The sequence below is a fragment of the Myotis myotis genome, unplaced genomic scaffold (genome assembly GCF_014108235.1).
Source record: "Myotis myotis isolate mMyoMyo1 unplaced genomic scaffold, mMyoMyo1.p scaffold_m19_p_12, whole genome shotgun sequence".
In the NCBI taxonomy this organism is placed as follows: domain Eukaryota; kingdom Metazoa; phylum Chordata; class Mammalia; order Chiroptera; family Vespertilionidae; genus Myotis; species Myotis myotis.
The window spans coordinates 39,235,030-39,258,375 of record NW_023416316.1 but is presented as its reverse complement, the minus strand read 5'-3'; the positions used below and the strand labels follow the sequence as shown (position 1 = coordinate 39,258,375).

The window sequence follows — 23,346 nt, the reverse complement described above, 5'->3', positions numbered from 1 at the left end:
AAAAAGGGAAGTTATAAGTTACCCAGACATTTCAAGGATATGTTATTGTAAGTGCAAAAAGACAGATAGGCTCAGTTAAGGTAAAGGTTGACCTTGTCAGTGAAGATACCGGCTTAGGATGTAACTGCCCACCATAATTGCTTTTAGTTAAAGTTTAATTTCAGACCATCCTTTGTTGTTACTTTAGGTCTTTGAGTGTGCAAGACCGCCATGCAGGCCTCCCCTGAACTTGTCAGGTTCTCATGCAGCCCCTTTCATCCACACTTCTGAATGTTTTTGTCTATGATAGTCTCTGGCCCAATTATTGTCCCCATCTGTTTTCTATCTTGTGAGAATTCCTCTAAATTTCTCCTAGCTATGTTGCTTTTGGAATTTCCCATTACTTTTTAAATATATATTTACCTTTTTATGTTTTTTCTTGAATTTCGGCTAGGAGGGGAAGTAAACATATATGGTCAGTCCCTCATTTCATGCACTATTCTAATTGCATATGGCACAGGCCTGTGGAGGATTTTATTAAAAAACTGATTCAAGGTTTTCCTGTAAAATGGGCACCTGCTCTGGAGAGTGCTTTAAAAGTCTTATTTCGCCATGTTTCTGATTCCCAGTCCATGGTGTCAAATTCGGACAGGGCATCCATTCACCCAAGAAACTAGCTAGGTTAGTCAACAGAAGGTGAAGAGCTGAGGCCAACTGAAAGTGAAGAACGTGAGCGCATTCTTGCTCACAGGCAGGAGCCCATTCCTACCAGGGGTCTGAGAGATTTGGCAGAGACTGGGTGAAGGCTGAGAATGGAAGAGATTTCCCGTATGGAGTTCAAGGTCAGGTCAAACTACAGTCAAGTACTCTGCTCTAAACCATAATAAAATACCACTCAACACTCACTAGGATGGTGATAATATATATGTAAAAAGAAGTATTAATGAGAACATAGAGAAATTGGAACCCTCGTACATTGCTGGTGGGAATGTAAAGTGGTGGAGCCACTTTGGAAAACGTTTTGGCAGTTCCTCAACATGTTAAGCATGGAGTTACCATATGACCCAGAAGTTCCACTTCTAGGTATATACCCAAGAGAAATGGAAACATGTTCACACAAAAACTCATACACAATGTTCATAGCAACACTATTCATAATAGCCAAAATGTGGAAACAACCCAAATAGTCACCAACTGATGAATAGGCAAACAAAATGTGGTATACCCATACACTGCCATATCATTCAGCAATATGAAGAAATGAAGTACTAGTACATGATATAACACATAAAACTTGAAAATGTTAAGGGAAAGAAGCCAGTCACAAAAGACCAGTCACTAAACTATGACTGCATTTATGTGAAACGTCCACCCGTAGTAGGCATACCCATAGAGGCAGATCCACACAGAACGCAGATTAGTGACTGCCTGGGGCTAGGGTGGGAGCACAGGGAGGGGACTCTGGGAAAGAGAAGTTTCTGCTAATGGGTGTGAGTTTCTTTCTGTTGAAAAACTCCTACCATTGACGCCTCTTGGAGGGGGCGTGGCTAGGCCCTAGGGGCGTGGCTGGGCTCTCCGGCGGGGCGGGGCCAGCTCACAGCCCGGCAGCAGCGGACGCGATGGTGGCTGTTACTCAGGCCCGGAGGAGCGCGCTTGCCTCTGCAGCGTAGGCCCTCCGTGGGGATGCCGGTGTCGCCAGCAGCAACCGGGCCCAGCCGAGAAGCCGGACCCGGACCCGGAAGAGGAGCACGTCGAGGCGGACGTGGAGGCGCTCTTTGGTGCTGGGAGTGGCGGCATCCTGAGTCCCGCGCCAACCCGGCGCTGCTCGCTGCAGGACCTGCCTCCTGAGCTGCTGGTGGAGATCTTCGCCTCGCTCCCCGGCACCGACCTGCCCAGCCTGGCCCAGGCCTGCACCAAGTTCCATCGCATCCTGCGCACCGACAGCATCTGGAGGCGGCGCTGCCAGGAGGAGTACGGCGTTGGTGAAAACTTGCAGAACCTGAAGATAATGGGTGTGTCTTGTCAGGAAGTCTATGCGAAGCTGCTCCACCCATACAGACACATTTTGGGACTGTGGCAGCCAGATATCAGGGCCTATGGAGGGCTGCTGAATGTCGTGGTGGACGGCTTGTGCATTATTGGCTGGAGGTACCTGCCTCCCCATTACCCCCGGGTGGATGACCCAATGCAAATCAAGCCCGCGTTCAGAATTCACCTGACGGAGAGGAAATCGGCCGCGGTGGAGTGCATGTACGGCCACAGAGGGCCCCACAGCGGCCACATCCAGATGCTGAAGGACGAGTTCTCCACCAGGTGCAACCAGCCGGACCACCACAGGATGTGTGGCGGGAGGCAAGAGGAATTCCGAGCGTGGCTGAGAGAAGAATGGGGGCGGACGCCGGAGGACATTTCCCAGGAGGACTGGGAGGAATTAGTCCTGATGAAGTTCATCTATAGTCAGTATGACAACTGCCTGACCTACCGCCGCATCTACCTCCCGCCCAGCCACCCAGACGACCTCATCAGGCCAGGCCTCTTCAAAGGCAACTACAATGTCCACGGCCTAGAGATTGTCATGCTCAGCTTCCATGGGAAGCATGCCAGGGCCACGAAGATCACGGGTGACCCCAACATCCCTGCTGGGCAGCAGACGATAGAGATTAGCCTCATGCACCGTATCCAGCTGCCTGTTGTCCAGAACCTCCGCAACTTCAACGAGCTCTCCCGCATTGTCCTGGAGGTTCATGAGCAGGTGAGCCTGGAGCAGCAGCAGCAAGAAGACAGGCCAGGGGACAGCCAGGGCCATGGCTGGCAGAGCCCTGCCCAGCCCAATGTCAGGCCACCCACTGAGGTCAGGGAGTCCGGGGCTGCAGCTTTGGAGGAACAGCCTGTTGGGTTTGTTCTGCCTGTGGGCGCGAGCTCATGTGACGAGGACTACCCCCGAACCTGCAGGATGTGTTTCTATGGCCTGGGCCTTGTTGCCCGCCATGGCTTCATCAGCCCCCAGCGCATCCCTGGGGCCTTCATCCTGTTCGATGAGGACCACTTCGGGTTCATCTGGCTGGAGGACAAATTCTTCAACGTGTACAGCAGAGTCCAGGCCACCTTCCAGAATGCGGACGCACCATCCCCACAGGCCTTTGAGGCTATGCTCCAGAACATTCAGTCCCTGACCTCCTGATGGCCCCCTCCCTTGCCCAGGGGCAGGCAGCAGGGAGCAGGGGCTCTGGCCCACCTGGGAAGAGCAGCAGCATACACTTTGGAGATTCGACCTTCTAACCAGAATACCCACCTTCTTATAGGTGTCTGGGTCCAGTCACCAAGACACTTTCTTTAAAGTGTGCGCCCTAACCTGTTTGGCTCAGTAGATAAGAGCATCTGCCTGCGGACTGAAGGGTCCCAGGTTCGATTCCGGTCAAGGGCATGTACCTTGGTTGCGGGCACATCCCAAGTAGGGGGTGTGCAAGAGGCAGCTGATCGATGTTTCCCTTCTCATCGATGTTTCTACTTCTCTATCCCTCTCCCTCCCTCTTTGTAAAAAAAAGAAATCAATAAAATATATTTTTAAAAATTAAAAAAAAACAAAGTGTGCAACATGTGCCTGCATATTTGTCAGTAGCTGATGGGAAAGTGAGCTGATTATGTCTTTAACAAAAGAAAAGGTCTTAAAATTAGATTGTTCAACTCTGAATATAATAAAAACCACTGAACTGTATATTTTCAAAGGGTAGATTTTATAGTATGTGAATTACCTATCTATCTATATAAAACCCTAATATGCAAATAGACCAAACTGTAGAACAACCTAACAACCAGTCGCTATGACCTGCGCTGACCCCCAGGGGGTGTGCGTGGAACATGACGGGCATCGGCAGCAGGCAGCAGAGCCCAGAACATGGTGGGCATCAGCCACGGCGGGATGGTAGAGCAGGTGAGCTGGGGCACCAGACCAAGGCAGGGCGCTGGTCGCTGTAGTGGGGAACCTCAGGTGGTTACTGAAAATTCTTTGCTCCCACACACCGCAGTCCTGTCCAGCTCTTGTACCTGCTACTAGCACTGGAATCACTGCTTGCACCCGCTGCCGGTGCCCGGCGCCAGCCCTGATTGCTCAGCACCATCAGCAGGTGCAAGTAGCGGCTGCCGACCCCGATTGCCCCTCAGGGCTTCTCCACCTCCCCCTGCTCCTGAGGGCAATCGGGGCCAGCAGCCACCTCTCGCACCCACTGCCGGCATGAGCCACTGCTCACACCCACTGCTGGTGCTGGCCCCACTCGCACCCACAGCCGATGCCAGAGCTGCTGCTCGTACCCACTGCCAGTGCCCAGCACCAGTCCCGATCACTTGGCACTGTCAGCAGGTGCAAGTGGTGGCTGCTGGCCCCAATTGCCCCTGAGGGCTTTTCTACCTCCCCCTGCTCCTGAGGGGTGATCGGGGCAGCAGCCACCACTCGCACTCACTGACGACACTGGCCTCAATCGCTCCGTGCCATCGAGTGCAAGCAGGATGGCACTGTCAGCACATGGGAGCGGCGGCATGGCAGGAGCAGGACCGTGGTGGGAGGGGCCGGGCGGGGGCACGGAGGATGGGCCAAGACCCACCCCTGTGCCCATCATAGCCTCATAGCCCACAGTTCCTTTCAAGGTGCACAAATTCGTGCACTTGGCTCCTAGTATCTCAATAAAGCTGTTATTTTAAAAAAACTGATTCAAGTTCAGCTGTTAACCCAGCCTTATACAATAACTTCAATTTAAAGTTGAGGAAATTTTGGATATTAACTCATCAGATGTATCATTGGTGAATGTGTTCTCCCATTCAGTTGGTTATCTTTTCATTTTGTTGATGGTTTCCTTTGTTGTGCAAAAACTTTTTAGTTTGATATAGTCACATTTGTTTATTTTTTCCTTTGTTTCCCTTGCAGAAAAAAAAAATCTAAAAGACATGTCTGAGATTTTACTACCTATGTTTTCTTCTAGGATTTTTATGGTTTCATGACTTACATTTAAGTCTTTTATCTATTTTGAGTTTATTCTTGTATATGGTGTAAGTTGGTGGTCTATTTTCATTTTTTTACATGTATCTGTCCATTATTCCCATTTATTGAATAGACTGTCTTTCCCTATTGTATGTTCTTGCCTCCTTTGTCAAATATTAATTGATCATATAGCCATGGTTCTATCTCTGTGCTCTTTATTCTGATCCATTGATCTATATGTCTGTTTTTATGCCAGTACCATGCTGTTTTGATTACTATGTCTTATAGTATAGTTTTATATAAGGTAGTGTGATTCCTCCAACTTTGTTCTTCTTCCTCAAGATTGCTGTGGCTACCCAAAATTTCAAAGAACCTATACAACTCAACACCAAAAGCACACAAATAATTCAATTAAAAAAATGATCAAAGGACCTACACAGACACTTTTCCAAAAGGACATACAGAAGGCCAGCAGACATGAAAAAAAAATGCTCAACATCACTATCATCAGAGAGATAGCAAATTAAAACCACAATGAGATATCATCTCACACTGTTAGAATGGCTATTAATAATTCAATAAATAACAGGAGTTGGTAATGATCTGAAAAAAAAAGAGAATCCTCATGCACTTTTGGCAGGAATGCAGATTGGTACAGCCACTATGGAAAACCATATGGAGGTTGCTCAAAAAATTAAAGATTGTATTGCCTATGACCCAGAGATTCCACTTCTGGATAATCAAAGAAACCCAAAGCACTAATTTAAAAGGATATATCACCCCTATGTTTTTTTGTTTTGTTTTGTTTTGTTTTATTTGCAGCATTATTTACAATAGCCAAGCTATGGAAGCAACCCAAGTACCCATCAATAGATGAGTAAATAAAAAAGCTGTGGTAAAGACATACAATGGACTATTAGTTGAACATAAAGAATGAAATCTTACCATTTGCAACAGCATGTATGGACTTAGATGTCCATTAAGTTAAGTGAAATAAAGTCTGAAAAATTCAGATACCACATGATTTCATTTATATGTGGAATCTAAAGAACAATCTAAATAAACAAAATTAAAACAGACTTCATAGACAAAGAATAGATTGATGTTTGCCAGAGAGGAGGAGAATTGTGGGTCTGGGTGAAAAAGGTGAAGGGATTGAGAAATAAAAACTGATAGTTATGAAATAGTCATAGACTGTATAGTACAGCATAGGGAATATAGATAATAATGTAATAACTGTGTTTAGTGCTGGTTGGGCACTGTAAATACCAGGGGGAACACTTTGTAAAGTATATTATTGTCTACTCTAACCATTATGCTATACACCTGAAACTAAAAATAATAATGTAAATTATAATTTAAATATTCTTATAAATTAATTTAAAAAATTTTAAAAATAAAATTGAGAAAGGTAAAGGCCAGGTAGATAGATATTTTGCCCTGGTAAATGTAGGAAGTTTAAACAGAATCAATATGAAACTTTAGTTCTATGAAGTCCTGGTGCCAAAAACTTGACACTGGATCATGCTGGATAGTTGGTTAAATCAATACCATATATTTAAATAGTTTACGCAAGGTGTTTGCAATAGTAAAAGATGTAATTATAAATAAAGGATCAAGTATTAGGAAAGCAAATATAAATTTTCTACAAGTATAAAAACCCTACTATTTATAATTGTTTTCAGAATGCTATTAACTTCTCCCTATACTGTCGTTGCTAAGGCATAGAATTCTATATAAAGAAGTAACTAAATTATGAAAAACATGACTTATCTATTTTGCCAAATCTCTTGAATATAAAACTAAATCTACTACATCCCATTCTATAATTCATTGCTACATCTCATGTTGATAGTGATTACAATTAGCATTTACCGGTCACTTCAAGTTCAGATCTAGGTATAGTGCTAAGTACTTAAGAGGTATTTGCAAACCATTTTAAAGATGATGAGACTGAAAATGCACATAGCTCACCAAGTCTGTAAGTTTTGAGTTGCAATCCTTCCTTTTTCCTGAATAAATCCTTTTTGGTGATGGAAAAAAAAAAAAGATGATGAGACAGGCCAATGTTAAGAATTTGTACAAGACAACATAGATAGTAATGGGCAGGGGCAGATTCAGAGGACTTTGTTGTGGTCCACTAAGTTGCATTTCATCTATGTCCTGAGTTAAGTAGTAGTTACTGGTAAATGTTTAGCAGCAGACACCTCTGGAAAAGCAGAGATTAAAAAAAAACAAAAAACCCACAAAACTTACATTGTAGTTTTAGTTGATTCTGTGCTATAAATATCCCATCCAAGGTACCAATTCAGGTCAGTGAAAGAGGTGCTGGGAAGAGATGTGCAATTGCACAGCTCTATATAGTATTTCAACCATGCAGGTATAATAGACATAAGTAACTTAAAACACATTAGTAATAGTAAAATGTAGCAAAAATAATTAAGGAATTATGAGTTTTTAGCATTTAATACCTTTGTTTTTAATATGTTGCTTTGTAAGTTTCTTAAATTTATTTTTTTGATTAAATTTACTGGGGTGACATTACTTAATAAAATTGTATAGGTTCAAGTGTACAATTCTATGATACATCATCTGTATATTACACTAGAGGCCCGGTGCATGAAATTTGTGCACGGGTAGGATCCCTAGGCCTGGCCAGCGATCAGGGCCAATCTGTGGGGTGACTGGCGGGGTAAATGGGGGCCCAATGCTTGCACCCGCCTTGGCCAGCCTGGCACCGCCCGCTTGCAAGCCCCATCCCCTGCCACTGCCGCTGGTTGCCTCCCTCTGTGGGGCAACCGGTGGGGCAATCAAGAGGTACCCACTGGCACCTGCCTTGGCCTGCCTGGGGCCTGCAGGCTGGGGGCAGCTCCTGGTTGAGCATCTGCCCCCTGGTGGTCGGTGTGTGTCATAGCAACCAGTCGTTCAGCTGTTTAGTCAATTTGCATATTAGGCTTTTATTATATAGGATTGTATGCCCTCCATCCAAATCCAAATCTTCTGTCACCATACTCTTAACCCCATCTACTCTTTACAACTCCCATCCCCATAACTTTTTCCTTCTATTAAACACCCTACTGTTGTCTGTGAGTGTTTGTTTGTTTTTCTTAATTTATTGCTTTCAGTTTTGTACCCCATATGAGTGAAATCATATGGTTCTTAACTTTGATTTATTTTGCTTAGCATGATATTCTCAAGATCCACCCATGTTGTTGCAAATAGCAGTATTTTATGTTTTCTTATGTCTGAGTATTATTCCATTATATATATACTAGAGGCCCAGTGCATGAATTCGTGTATGGGTGGAGTCCCTCAGTGTGGCCTGCGGGGATCAGCCAACACTGGCAGTCCAATGACGCCTGCCGTTCCTGCCTGCTGCTGCTCCTGCTCATCCCAGCCCCGCTGTGCCTGCCACGGGCTTGTGAGCAAGGACACGAACGGCCTGCCAGGTGGGTGGTGGGACACCTTTGCTGGCCTGGGATCCAGATCTGCCCTGCTGACGTTTGAGTCAGTTGTTGGGAGCCACCTGGCAGCCGCTTTTATATCCTTTCTTCCTTGAGGAGCGTCTATAGAGGGGAAGTGGTCACGGTGCCCGAGACCAACTTCCAGGAGGCAGGCGGTGCTGTCGGGATAGTGCCAATGGTGCTGGTCTATAGGTGCCTGGCCCAGTCTCCGGAGATTGGACCTGCAGGACTACTGAGGGAGTCAGTGGCTGCCACTGGTCTGGTGGGCCACTGGGACGGGCCAGTCAGCTGAGCAGTATTCCCTCAATGGGAGCACACTGACCACAGGGGGCAACTCCTGCGTTGGGCGTCTGGCCCCTGGTGGTCAGTGCACATCATAGCAACCAGTCAACCAGTTGTTCGGTTGCTTAGTTTTTGTTTTTGTTTTTTTTAAATATATTTTATTGATTTTTTTACAGAGAGGAAGGGAGAGGGATAGTTAGAAACATTGATGAGAGAGAAACATCTATCAGCTACCTCCTGCACACAGCCCACTGGGTATGTGCCCACAACCAAGATACATGCCCTTGACTGGAACCGAACCTGGGGCCCTTGGGTCTGCAGGCCGACGCTCCATCCACTGAGCCAAACTGGTCAGGGAGGGATATATATATATATATATATATATATATATAGCCAGTGAATGTCATGGCAACTCCTTTATTGAGCTTCTTCCCCCTGGTGGTCAGTGCATGACATAGCTACCAGTCAGACGGATGGACACTTAGCCTTTTATATATATATATATATATATATATATATATATATATATATATATATATATATATATAGATGTATCACATCTACTTTATCCAGTTATCTATAGGAGGACATTTCAGTTGTTTCCATGTCTTCGCCTGTGAATAATGTTGCAATGAGCGTAGGGTTGCATATATCTTTACAAATGGATGTTTTCAAATTTTCAGGTAGGTATCCAGAAGATGGGTTGCTGGGTCACATGGTAACAGTATTCTTAATTTTTTTGAGGAACCTTCATACCACCATAGTGGCTGTACCAGTTTACATTCCCACCAGCAGTGAATGAGGGTTCTTTTTTCTCCACACTTAAATTCTCCACCCATCCAACACTTGTACTCAAAATGGATCAAAGACCTAAATATAAGACCTGAAACAATGAATTACACAGAAGAAAACATAGGTACTAAACTGATGGCCCTTTGTCTTAGAGAGGACTTTATACATTTGACAGCAAAGGCAAGGAAAGTAAAAGCAAAAATAAATGAATGGATTATATCAAACTACAAAGCTTCTGAACAGCAAAAGAAACCGCCAACAACAAAAAAAAGGCAACCAACCAAATGGGAGAAGATATTTGCAAACAACAGCTATGATAAAGGATTAATATCCAAAATATATAAATAACTCATACAACTCAACTAAAAAACAAAGAATTCAATTCAAAAATGGGCAGAGGACCTGAACAGACACTTCTCCCAAGAAGGCATACAAATGGCCAACAGATATATGAAAAAATGCTCAACTGCACAAGCTATTAGGGAAATGTAAATCAAACCTACAATGAGATACCACCTCACTCCTGTTAGAATGGCCATTATCACAAGATAAGCAATTAACTTTTTTTTTTTAATATATTTTATTGATTTTTTAGAGAGAGGAAGGGAGAGGGATAGAGAGCTAGAAACATCGATGAGAGAGAAACATCGATCAGCTGCCTCCTGCACACCTCCCACTGGGGATGTGCCCGCAACCAAGGTACATGCCCTTGACCAGAATTGAACCCGGGACCTCTCAGTCCGCAGGTCGACGCTCTATCCACTGAGCCAAACTGGTTTGGCAAGCAATTTACTTTTAAATAAATTTTGTCAACATACCTGCACAATCCAATCCCTTTTTTTGGGGGGAGGGGTTCCTGTTTAATTTGCTTGTATGAAGTATGATGGATTTCTTTGCTAATTCCTTATAAACAAGACCATTGTAGTGCATCACACATAGTGAATTAATACTATTGAAGTACTATGTATCATCACATATACACATATGCACACACATATGGAAAGAGCATACATGTGCATTTTCCTATTTAGAAATAGAAAACAATAAATTGGGAAAGCCAGAGAAAGATAAATATCACATGATCTCACTCATTTGTGGAATATAATGAATAACATAAACTGATGAACAAAAATAGAACCAGAGACATAGAAGCATCAAACAGACTGTCCAACCTATGAGGGAAGGCAGGTGGTGGTGGTGGTGGTAGTGAGGGGGTAAGAAGTCAACCAAAGGACTTGTATGCATGCATATGAGAATAACCAATGGACACAGGCAGTAGAGGGTGAGGGCCTGTGCTAGGGGGGTGGGGGTGGCATGGGGGAGGTCAATGTGGGGGGAAAAGGAGACTCATGTAATACTTTAAACAATACAGAATTTATATTAAAATAAGTAAATAAAAATAAAAATAATAGTTACATGAAGAGTATTATGAGAAAGTACTAGAAGGTTTTGTATTTAAGATACTATATGCATTAATATCAATTAAAGGGTGAAATTTGATTCACTCAAAGTTAAATATGACCTCTAATCCATGGAAAGTTTAGCAGTGACAATAAACAAAAGATGGTCTCTGGTTGAAGACTCTGCTAAGAATACTTTTCTTTCTGACACAGAATTAAAAACAAGGTCATTGATTCTGTTCCATAAACATCCTTCCCTATTATGGATGGCTTCTCCATTTTTGCCTTGAGTTGTTTTCATTCATGCTAGCACTTATCACTCATCCATCTGTACTTTCTGTAGAATATCTTATTTTACTATTGAATAGTTCAAGATAAATGACTGCTTTACTGGAAAGTAAATAAGACTCTTGAATGTTTCTTATATTGAAAAAATATTATAGTGTTCAAAACTACTAAAGGTAACTAACATTGCACTATTGGAAAAGAACATTAACAATAGCTCCAATTTTCTATTAATACTATGAAACACTTCCATAAATATTATATACTAGAGGCCTGGTGCACGAATTCATGCACAGGTGGGGTCCCTCTGGATGGCCTGCAGGGATTGGGCTGAAACCCACAGTCCAACACTGCCTGCAGCTGCCTACCTGCCATTCCCACTCATTAAAGCCCCACCATGCCTGCTGCGGGTTCGCTCCCAATCAGTCCTGATTAGGAGAGGCTCACGCTGCTGCAGCAGCACTCACCAGCCATGAGTCCTGCGTCTGGTGCCCTCCCCAGGGGAGTGGCCTGTGGAATTGGGCTGAAACTGTCTCTCTGACATCCCCTGAGGGGTCCCAGATCACGAGAGGGCGCAGGGCAGGCTGAGGGACCCCACCGGTGCATGATCGGGCCTGGGAGGGACCACAGGAAATCTCCAGGGTGTGTCTGGCCCATCTCACTCAGTCCCAATTGGCCGGACCCCAGCAGCAAGCTAACCTACCAGTTGGAGCATCTTCCCCCTGGTGGTCAGTCCACATCATAGTGAGCAGTTGAGCAGCTTTAGCATATCATTAGCATATTATGCTTTAATTGGTTGTTCAGTTGTTCTGCCATTCGGTCTATTTACATATTACCCTTTTATTATATAGGATTTCAAGGCTATCATGCAAGACTGATAAAGTGCCTAAAGCAATTGCCATACTCAACAGTTGGAAAGTTTAAAACTATAATTTTAATTTACTATGTAATCTACAAGTCTGTTTCTGCAAGGAAAGAACTTGTAAGGAAATTAATTTGGTTTAAGTCAGGTGAATGCATGCTTCCAAAATATTACATCCTCCATCACCAGAGGGCTATTCAAGTATAACTTGGATGACTACACATTAATTCTATAGTTGATGGGATTTAGGCATCAGATAAGTAGGAAACAAGGGATAAAGAAGGAGTCTCTTACCTGTTTGAGAACTGGAACTGCCTCCCCTTCTCCCAATTTCATACCATGAAACAGTTTAATCATTCAGTACCTGTCTCTTATAATAAAGAGCTTGATACAGTGGAAAAGTCAGAGGACTAGCAATGGGAATACCTGAGTTGTCCCAACTACTATTAGAAACTGTGATGCTGACATATTAGGCTCTATAACAAGCAAGGACTAATCTTGGGATCTCTAAGTTTGCTAGGAGATCTAAAAGTACATGATTATAGTATCGACTCTCAATCTCAATTACCCCCAAGATATAAGATGGGTTATACTTTTTCAACTCTACTCTCACCTCTTACTATCAAAACACACATACAGAAGTATTCCCTGTGTGAACCTCATTGGCTGAATTTTGGGTAGGAGGTAAAAATCTGTGTTTATTGATTTCATGTACTAGCCAATTTGAGTACTAGCACCACCCTCCTGGAAAAGGTTGCCAAGAAAAGCTTAAAACCAGTATGTCCTGCTAATTTGTTTTCCAAAGTATTAGAAATGTAGTTGCAAGGATAATGCTTTGTGGATTGTGCTATCCATCTTTTCTATTTTGCTGATGTCACACTGAGGTGTCAATTAAAGATGATATGTGCAAATCATTTAAAGCCCTAAAGAGAAAAAGGAAAAGGTTACAAAATATAAGGTCATGCCCAGGCAATTAAGGAAGCAATAAATGGAAATTATAAATGACAGGCAAACCAAGCCTATAATAGTATGAGCTTTAAATCTCAGAAACTCTTTATTTAGGTGGGCTGCCTGTGTACTGGCCTTCATTCAGAACAAATCATAAATTAAGCAACGTCTTTTAGAAATACAAGCAACAGATTATTTGTGAGTTTCATGCTATATCATTTTGGTGTTGATAAAATTTATTAGCCTGGAAGTATCATTTCCAAAAATATTTTCTTACTAAAAAAGTAAGACACTGCTATATTTATAGATATTTTTCAAGAATACAAGATATAAGGTAAATGTAAATGCATACTTTTTAAATAGACAATTATGTACTCATATATTAAACTGCAAATTTTTTAACTATATATTATTAACTAGAGGCCCAGGGCACAGATTCATGCACATTGAAAGGAAATTAATTAGAAGAAATATTTTGGAGGCTGGGGTGGGACTGCAGGAAGTTGGCTCCAGGGCATGTTCTGCCCGTCTTGCCCAGTCCCAATCTGCCGGACCCCAGCAGCAAGCTAACCTACAGGTTGAAGCATCTGCCCCCTGGTGGTCAATGCACATAATAGCTACTGGTCGAAAGGTCAAATGAACGGTTGGACACTTAGCATATTAGGCTTTTATTTCACAGAATGCTAAAACTCAGCACAGTATATACTTAAAGGAATAATACCAATATAAATTTATGTTATTTCAAAGAGTGCCCTTGTCTAGCTTTCAAAAAATCTCAAATATTTTAATGTTTATTTATTAAATTCTCTCTCTCCTGATATGAAAAAGAGACATGGGTGAGAAGTATCAGGTGAGCTATTTTCAGAAGAGAGAGAAAAATCAGAATGTAGATGATCATTCAAAGACTGCTGAGTTTTACATTATCAGGAGCTTAATGTAGTTTTTACCAAAGTAGAACCAGATGATCCTGACAATGTCATGATTTCATGTTAATGACTTTCTTGCTAGACCTCTCATTTTCTGCACAAAACACAGTGTGACACCTGGAGGGGTTGGGAGCATTAGAGCAGCATAGAAATTGCTGTTGCCTGTTAACAGTGGCGGGTAGTGGTGGTGACCTGTAAATCTTGAAAAGGGAAAGCAATTTGTCCTCATTGCAGTTTGTCAAGCAAGTCGGACCTCCAGCAGGTATCATCTATGGGGAATAAAGTAGGACATAATTTAATAGTGGATCTGTTTAGGGCTCTGTGCTTTTGGGGGAGTTTTAAGTGTGCTAGAACTTTTTTCTTCTGCCTGGAGCACGCTCTCTATCGTTCCTCACAGGCCATCATTCTGATCCCAACTTCTGCATCATTTTGATAACTCCTCTGACACCCTAGCCTCGGCTGACTGCTCTTCCTCCTAAAGGCTCTTCCCTGCCATCCTGCTTATAACAGTCCATTTTATTACATGTCTATTTTTTTCATTTTCCAAGATGGCATGGGCTCAGTCTATGTATCTCCTGTGCTTGGTAAAATTCCTGGTGTATGGTAGTCATGGTGCAAATATTTCTCACTACCTCCTCCCCCAGTCCCAAATGGATAGCTGAGAATTCATGTTTGTTAGGACATGTAGGGTGCTATCAGGTGCTGCTCTCCTACAAACAGTGAGGGCTGCTATCTTGGAAAAGAAGGAAGATTACTATTAATGTAACCTGATTTTAAATTTCAGATCTGGTACTAGGCAAACACAGGTGATGACAATAATAATATATAGTTATATGCAAATTATGATTTACAAAAAAACATTTATAAATACTGAGGCACTCAAACATGCACACATATTGATCAGGGACCATTTAAGTGAGGAAGATGAGAGGTGGTGGGCAAGTCTCCTGCCTGCAGCCAACAGTTGAGTGTACCTGGGTCAGGTAACTTCCTTCCATGATGGTTTAAATATTTGTTATAGCTCAGGTTTAAAAAGATGCAAAGGGACTAGTTGAGATGAATTAAATTTATAATGTGGAATAAAATATGCCCAATATAATAAACTTTTAAATTAAGTATAAAAATGATTACAGCACCAAAATCGAATTATATGATTTGATTGTGGTATTAACTTCATTTCTTTCTTCCTATAATCTTGGGGGAAATTTAGTTATAAAGAAGATCATTGAGGATCGTTGGAGAAGGCAATGATTAATCCTAAGTAATTTTTTTTAAAAAAGTACTTGTGAAACAGCATGAAGAGAGTTCTACTTATATAATTGTTTGTATTGCCTTCAGGGAGGATTGCTGTGGTTGGCTTAGGTTCTGGAATTGTGAGTTGCTGACTTTATTACTGACATTCAATTTTATAAACCACCTTGAACCTGAGAGGACAGTCAGGAATTGACTTCCATCCTATGTTAGAAATGAAAAATGCTGAGCAATTTTTGTTGGCCTCTAATGTAAAATCCACACGAAATGATTTCCCAAATAACTTAAAATGTTTTCAAAAAGAAACTTAAAATTTTTTTTTCCTCAGAAAATTCTGCCCATCAGAATCACTAGGTGTAGCCATTCAACATCAATTGAAAGAGGTTAGACTGGGCTTTGGCAAAGAGTCTCTAAATTTGCTTTAAGAAATTTGAGACTTCCATCTGGCTATTATACACTAGAAAGAAGTATGATTTTGTTCTTTTTGTTTTGCTTTTAACCCCACTGAGTGTGTGAAGGTGACTCAGATGCTTCAGAGTGTTTCAGTCACTCCCAGCCTTGAATGTCTTCCTTGGGATTGAGGAACTCTGGAGGGCCTGATTTTAACCTCAGGTGCATGAAAAGGCAGCAGTGTGCAGTGGGGATCAGGAAAAGCAGGATCAGTCTGGTTCTGCCACTTTCTATTTGGGCCACTTCGGACAAGTCAACCTTTCTGAGCTTCATTTTCTCCCTTTGCATAATGGGTTTAAAAACGGTTGCTCTTATGCACGGATGAAATGTCAGGTGTATTAAAGTTCTTTGGATGTTGCAAGCAGGATACACATTTAAGGCTGATTGTTGTTGTTATTATAATGAAAAATTAGAAAACTGGCATAGAAACAGAAGAGAAAAATATCAAGGAGGGGGAACACAATGAGCGTGAGGAAAGTGGTGACCATACAACTTGAGGAAGGACTGAATGGAAATGTCAAAGTCTTTAACATGAGGGTGGCTCACATGTTGGCCCACTCCAGATCCACAGTTGCTTGGATAGTGACCAGTGGCATTCACCATATTGAAATGTGGGAACAGCGTGTGGAGGATTTCCAGGCTCCCAGAGTCCCTATCTGAAGCTCTGGATCGTGGCAGGCCCAGCAATATGGCTTCAGAACAGGAAAAAGACAAAACAAAATAAAAACAGATGTGCTTCTGTCAAACATACCAAAATTCCCTCTCTTGGCACAATTGAAGGTGTAAGATTTTTGAGTCAGATCTGGTTGAGTAATCCTGAACACATTATATAATCTTATTGAGTATCAGTTTACTCAATTTTAAAGTGAATCTAACATCCATATTTTACAAGACAGATGGGGGATAAAATGGCACAGGTAGCTCTTAGCACAGTATTAGCCCAGCAAATACTCTCAGTTTTGTGTTTATTCCCTGTCACAAAGGCCCACTGCTATTCTCACGACCTCTCCTGCTTGTGCTGTTATCACTTCACCCTTCTGGTGTTGCTCCTTCATTGTAGACTACTGAATCTTACTCCTGTTCCTCTCTTTCTGGTGAGTCTTTCATTAATAGATCTTCCAAATAGCTCAACTCTGCTAAAACTTAAATTCCCTTTTTACTAGTCAATAGGAGGCCTCAGAGAGCCAATGAAACTTTCAACCTTATATTTGCAAAATACCACTTCCCCAGAAATTTTGAAACTCCAATTTAAAGACTCATAAAGAAACTCTCTATGTACCCACACTTTCCCGGACACAAAATCCACGTTTTGATTTCCTCTGAAATAGTTGCCTAAAAGTAAACTCTGTGCTTCTCCTCCCAAAGTTCTTTCAAAGTACAACCTGCTATTTTAGTGGAAGCATTTTCCCAATCAAGACTGTCTAGCTTATTCCCCAGTAAAATGTTTCACTCTTTCACAGCCAAGTATTGCAAAGTGAAAAATCAATTGTGTTAACATTGATCTTTAGTCTTCATCTATTAAGATCTTTAATCGTTTAGTCCTGTATGCTGAAGATGGAATTATTGAATAACAATAACCTGTAAACATATACATAACACTGGGAGACTATGATAGACAAAGAAATGATTATCTATACCTATTAGAGAGAAATTTCAGGATAGAGGGATCAATTTCTTAATATAGCACTCTGGAAGTTGTGATTTACAATGAGATGATGGACCATTAATTTATCCAATGTGACTTTCATCACCAGAGAATGGCCAGCACTATCACTGCAGAGGAAAAAAAGCCATACACCTGCATCTCACGGGCCCCAGACCCATTAACTGTTAAACTTTTTTTTTATGATGCTTTACAGAATCAGCATCATGTACTTCTTCATTCCCTTAATCATCAATATCTTTGTTCATTTAATAATTATTTATTGCCCTGGCCAGTTTACCTCAGTGAGTGTCAACCTGTGGACTGAAGGATCACAGGTTCAATTCCCTCCTGGTCAAGGGCACATACCTTGGTTGCAGGCTGGATCCCCAGCCCTGGTCAGGGTGCATGCAGGAGGCAACCAATTGATGTGTCTCACATTGATGTTTTTCTCTCTCTCCCCAAGCCCTCCTTCCTCCCCTCCACTCTCTCTCTCTCTAAAAAAAATAAAAATCCTCGGGTGAGGATAAGAAAACAATAATATTTTTTTAGGTATCTGTGTGCAATTCTCCAAGAGATAGTACTGTCCCTATATATAGGAAGGGGACCCTTTCCTAGTATGTAAAGGAATAAGGAGTCTGTGGGGCCAAGGAAAAGTGCCTCCCCATTCTAGACTATAATCTGGGTATCCAGAAGCCTGAATTCCTGTCCAAACAATCCTTTCAAACCCATATACTCACGTAGTCCTTCTCAGGGCCTGCAAGGGCAACAATGTGTCTATCTTTCGGCCTGAAGGGTGGCCAAGACAGCTGTTGGGAGGGGTAGTTACTGTGAAAAAGCTTAGAGGGGAATTTTGGGGTCTCCACAGTCCTCACACATGCAGGCAAGGTGATGAAGGACAAAGACTTGAAGTGGAAAGGGACTGGAAAGAGACTGCAATAAAAAGCATCCATTTGTAAACCTTTCCCACATCCTGTCAACAGTAGGAACAGGCCTGGTAAGAAGTGCTACTGATACGAAGGTGGGTAAAATACATTTTCTATGTTAATTTATTATAAGAGAAATCTTATATCTTGATGTTGTTGGAAGAATGTGATATATAAGTGAGCCAAAAATGGCCTCTATATTGGTCCTATCTTATTTATTGCTTCTAAGCGGCAGAGACCTGTTAGCTCAAAAGCCTGCTGGAGCCAAACTCAAATGTCTACAGATCCAACTATTGTAAATATAGCCTCAGAAGGCAGATGTTTAGCCACCTGCCTGCTTTGCATACCCCTGGAAACTGAAACCAACAGATGACAGCCACAGATAAAACCCTCACCCACTAAAAAAAAATAAAAGAAAGAAAGGGAAAAAGAAACCCAACTTCTATTTAGAGCTCTCTTGATCCAGAGGTTCTCCACTGGGCAACTGAGTGACATCATCTCGACAGGTGGTTCTCCTCTCCCACAGCAACGGCTTTCCCTCTCCTCCCCTCTGGATGGGGGCCCCAACGCTGTGTTCTCTAGGCCAGTGGTTCCCAACCTTTTTTTGGCCATGCCTCACCTAAGCATGTGTAAAATCCTGATGCTCCCCCTCCCTCTCCCGTGACATATAATTCTTATTCAAAAAGTGAACTCCTATTCATGTGGAGAAAGCCTAAAAGGCCACTATCTTGGTCTAAACAAGCTTCCAAAGAACATGGCATTTATGAAACAGAAAAATAAAAGAGCAAAAGGACAGCTGAAGTACCGAGGAAGAAATCACTAAGGAATTGTTAAAAAAATAATAATATGAAGTGATATGAAAAAATAGCAAATAAAGTTTCAAAACATATAATAGAGAACTGAAATGCATAAACACATCACAATATATATTTATACGAGAAGCCCAGTGCGCGAAATTTGTGCACGGGTAAGGTCCCTAGGTCTGGCCTACAATCAGGGCCATCTTCCCCAGCTGCCCACAGCCGGCCCCACCCCCTGCCACCAACCACTTCCAGTTCCCTGTGTGCCATCAGGTGATCGGTGCCTGATGGCCAGAAGAAGGGACTGAGGGGTTGGCTGTTCCCTCCCGCTCACCAGCCCCACTCCTGCCGTGGGTGGCCATCAGGTGATCGGAGCCTGCAGGCCAGGGAAAGGGACCAAGAGGTGGTCAGTGTGCCTCATAGTGACTGGTCCAGCAGTCATCCTGGTCGTTCCGCCATTGGGGTCAATTTGCATATAACCCTTTTATTATATAGACTAGAGGCCCAGTGCACAAAAATTTGTGCACTCGGGGGGGAGGGGGGGTCCCTCAGCCTGGCCTGTGCCCTCTCGCAGTATGGGACCCCTCGGGAGATAACGCCCTGCTGGCTTAGGCCTGCTCCCGGGTGGCAGAGGGCAGGCCCAATCCCTAGGTGCAGCCCCTGGTCGGGCTCAGAGCAGGGCTGATTGGGGAGTTGAGGCGCCGCCCCCTGTCATGCACAGAGCAGGGTGATCGGGAGGTTGTGATGACACCCTCAGTCACACTCAGGGTAGGGCCGATTGGGGGGTTGGGGCACCGTCCCCTGTCACACTCAAGGCAGGGCCGATGGGGAGGTTGCAGTGCCACCCCCTGTCACGCACAGAGCAGGGCCAATCAGGGGGTTGGGGCACTGCCCCCTGTCACTCACAGAGCAGGGCCCATCAGGGGGGTTGGGGCTCTGTACCCTGTCACGCACAGAGCAGGGCCAATCAGGGGGTTGGGGCGCTGCCCCCTGTCACGCACAGAGCAGGGCCGATCAGGGGGTTGGGGCGCCGCCACTCTCACACTCAGGGCAGGGCCGATGGGGAGGTTATGGCTCTACCCCGTCACACACAGAGCAGGGCCCGTGGGGTGGGGGTAGGGGGGGCGGTTGGGGCGCCGCACCCTGTCACACACAGAGCAGGGCTGATCAGGAGGTTGGGGCGCCGCATACTGTCACACACAGAGCCGCAGGGCAATCAGGGGGTTGGGGAGCTCCCCCCATCAGGCACAGAGAAGGGCTGATCAGGGGGTTGGGGCGACTTCCCCTGTCACAAACAGAGCAGGGTGGATAGGGAGGTTGTGGCCACACCCCCTGTCACACACAGAGCCGCAGGGCAATCAGGGGGTTTGGGCGCTGCCCCCTGTCACACTGATCCCGGTGCTGGGAGGCATATTACCCTTTTACTATATAGGGTAGAGGCCTGGTGCATGGTTGGGTGCTGACTGGTTTGCCCTGAAGGGTGTCCTGGATCAGGGTGGGGGTCCCCATTGGGATGCCTGGCCAGCCTGGGTGAGGGGATTGTGGCTGTTTGCAGCTGGTCACACACCCTTCATGGTGGGGGTCCCGACTCGGTGCCTGGCCAGTATGGGTGAGGGGCTGAGGGCTGTTTTCAGGCTGGGGGTGACTGAAGCTCCCGACCGCTCCTTTTTTTTCTTTTTTGTTTTTTTATTCTGGGCCAGCTTTAGCTTTGAGGCTTGGCTCCAGCTCTTAAGCCTCCGCTGCTGAAAGTAGGTTTCTGGCCTTTGCTTACAATGTTGCGATCCTGCTGGCTGAAGCCCCGGGACTAAAGCAGGTTTCTGGGGTTTTGTTTAGCTTCTATATTTGTAACATAGTTGCTTAGAGTTGCAGCTCAGAGGCCTGCAGCGGCAGGCGGGGAACGTTGGAGTCCTCTGTCACTGAAGCAAGCAAGCCTCATGTTAGTTTCAAGCTGCCTGGCTGCCGGCCGCCATCTTGGCTGGCAGTTAATTTGCATATTGCCCTGATTAGCCAATGGGAAGGGTAGCGGTCGTACGCCAATTACCATGTTTCTCTTTTATTAGATTAGATAGGATAGAATAGAGGTCTGGTGCACAGGTGGGGGCCAGCTTGCCTGACCTGAAGGGGGCCCCGAATCATAGTGAGGAGTCCCCACTGGAGGCTGGGGCCAGCCTGGGCAAGGAGCTGCTGGGGGTTTGCAGGCCGGCCATGCCCCTGATCCTGTAGGGGGTCCCCAATTGGGGGCAGGGCTGGCCTGGGCGTGGGGCCACCAGGGGTTTGCAGGCCAGCCACGCTCCTGATTGGGATGGGGGGTCCCCACTGGGGGGCAGGGCCATCCTGGGCAAGGGGCTGCGGGAGGTTTGCAGGCCAGCCACACCTCCCGCTTTGTCAGGAAGGACGTCCGGAATGACATCCAGAAGATGTCTATTCTATCCAGTCTAATTAGCATATTACCCTTTTATTAGTATAGATACTGTATATGAGGCCCCTTGAACCATAGAAATGCCAAAAATTCACTGTTAGTACCTCATTCTCAAATTTCCCCCCTTAAAAATTAAATTGTCCCTCCATAGGGTGTGTGCCCCATGTTGGGAACCACTGCTCTAGGCTCTCCTGCTGTGAGGGACTTCCCTGCATTCAAACCTGTCAGTGTGGATTAAGTAAAGCTTGTATGTGCTACTGCTACCTCATGGTCATATCATCTTCCTTCATCAGTCAAAGTCCTCAAACTCATTTCTTTCAAGAAAAAAAACTTTATTGCCCAGCTGGTATTGCTCAGTGAGCATTGACCTATGAACCAGGAAGTCACAGTTTAATTCCCAGTCAGCGCACATGCCTGAGTTGCAGGCTTGATCCCCAGTAGGAGGATTGCAAAAGGCAGCCAATTGTATTTCTCTTTCTCCTTCCCCCTTTCTCTCTCTGAAATCAATTAAAAAATATTTTTTAAAAGGTTGTTTTTTGTGTTTTTTTTTTAAATATAGAACAGTGGTTGACAAACTATGATCCAATCTGGCCCACTGCTAGTTTTGTATGAAATTCAATCCAGGAATTGTTTTTATGTTTTAAATGGTTGAAAAGTATTAAAATAAGAATATTTTGTGACCTGTGAAAACCATATAAAATTGTTTGTAAATATGTAAAGTTTTATTAGGAAACAGCCACACTCATTTATTTACATGACTGTCTATGACTGCTTTCATGCTGTAATGGCAGAGTTGAGTAGTTGTGAGAGAGACAATATGTCCTGCAAAGTCAAAGTATTTTACCTTGCCCTTTGCAGAAAAAGTTTTACTGAACCCTGAAATAAAGGAACGTGGTTTGTGGGTCACTATTTTTCAACTGACACATGTAATTTCTATAATGTGTGTAATTTCTGCATTTTTTTGTAAATTTTATTAAAATAATAAAGATGCCATCTCAAAGATTTAAAGGAAAAGTGGTATATACAGTCTTTAATTTAATGAAAAATTTTAAATCTTTCTTAAGGTCTGCGTTAAGAATGCCTAAAAAAAAAGCCTTGACAAAAATCACAGTGATCTGCCAATAATTTCACCATCTGCCAGACACAATTCAACACACACCAAAAGAACATGCTGCAAATCTGCAATGTATAATTTATAATGTCTCACATAAAGTAAGAAAAAATATTAGACATGTGAGAAGCAAGAAAATGGGATGCATATTCAAAAGAATACAATTGCCAACAGGAGACTACAGATGAATCAAGTGTTAAAATTAATGGAAAAAAACATTATAATAACCATTATTAAATATGTTAAATGGTCCAGTAATTAAGATGTAAATGTTGGAACAACTTAAGCAGGGAAATAAAACTTTTATGGAAGAAGCATATGATAATTCTAGAATTGAAAACTACAATATGTAAAATAAAGAATTCATTAGCAGGTTCTAGTCACAGAAAATACAGCAGAATAATTGATTGTGAGTTCAAGAAAGCAGAATATAATTTATGTAATTTAAAGTATAGATTGAAAAAAATAACAAAAATTAAAATTGAAAAAGGAGCCTGTGACATGGAAGAAAATATCAAATTTTCTAACATACAAGGAATTGGAGTACCAGAGAATAGAGAGAGAATGTGTACAAGGAATGTTTGAAGAAACAATGGCTCAATTTTTTTCTACATTAGGAGAAAGATAACAGTGCAGAGATCCACATTTTCCAGCAAACCCTAAGTGAGGTATAAAAAGAAGCTTATACCCAGGCGTATCATAGCTAAACTAATAATAATTTTTTAAAAGATGGAAACATTAAGAGCAATAAGAAGAAACAAATACCCATTCTATTGAGGAGAAAATAATTAGAATGACAGCTGATATTTCATCAGAAAAAAAAACTGGAACACAGAA

The 23,346-nt window shown here is 43.2% G+C and overlaps 1 protein-coding gene across 1 annotated transcript; it reads left to right on the top strand.

The window, feature by feature from the left end:
- Nucleotides 1-809: 809 nt before the first annotated feature.
- On the top strand, nucleotides 810-3,446 carry LOC118667732 (F-box only protein 31-like). The gene is made up of 2 exons (XM_036331501.1): nucleotides 810-821; nucleotides 1,538-3,446. The coding sequence occupies exons 1-2, from the start codon at nucleotides 810-812 to the stop codon at nucleotides 3,158-3,160; spliced, it is 1,635 nt and encodes a 544-aa protein (XP_036187394.1). The 3' UTR covers nucleotides 3,161-3,446.
- Nucleotides 3,447-23,346: the final 19,900 nt, after the last annotated feature.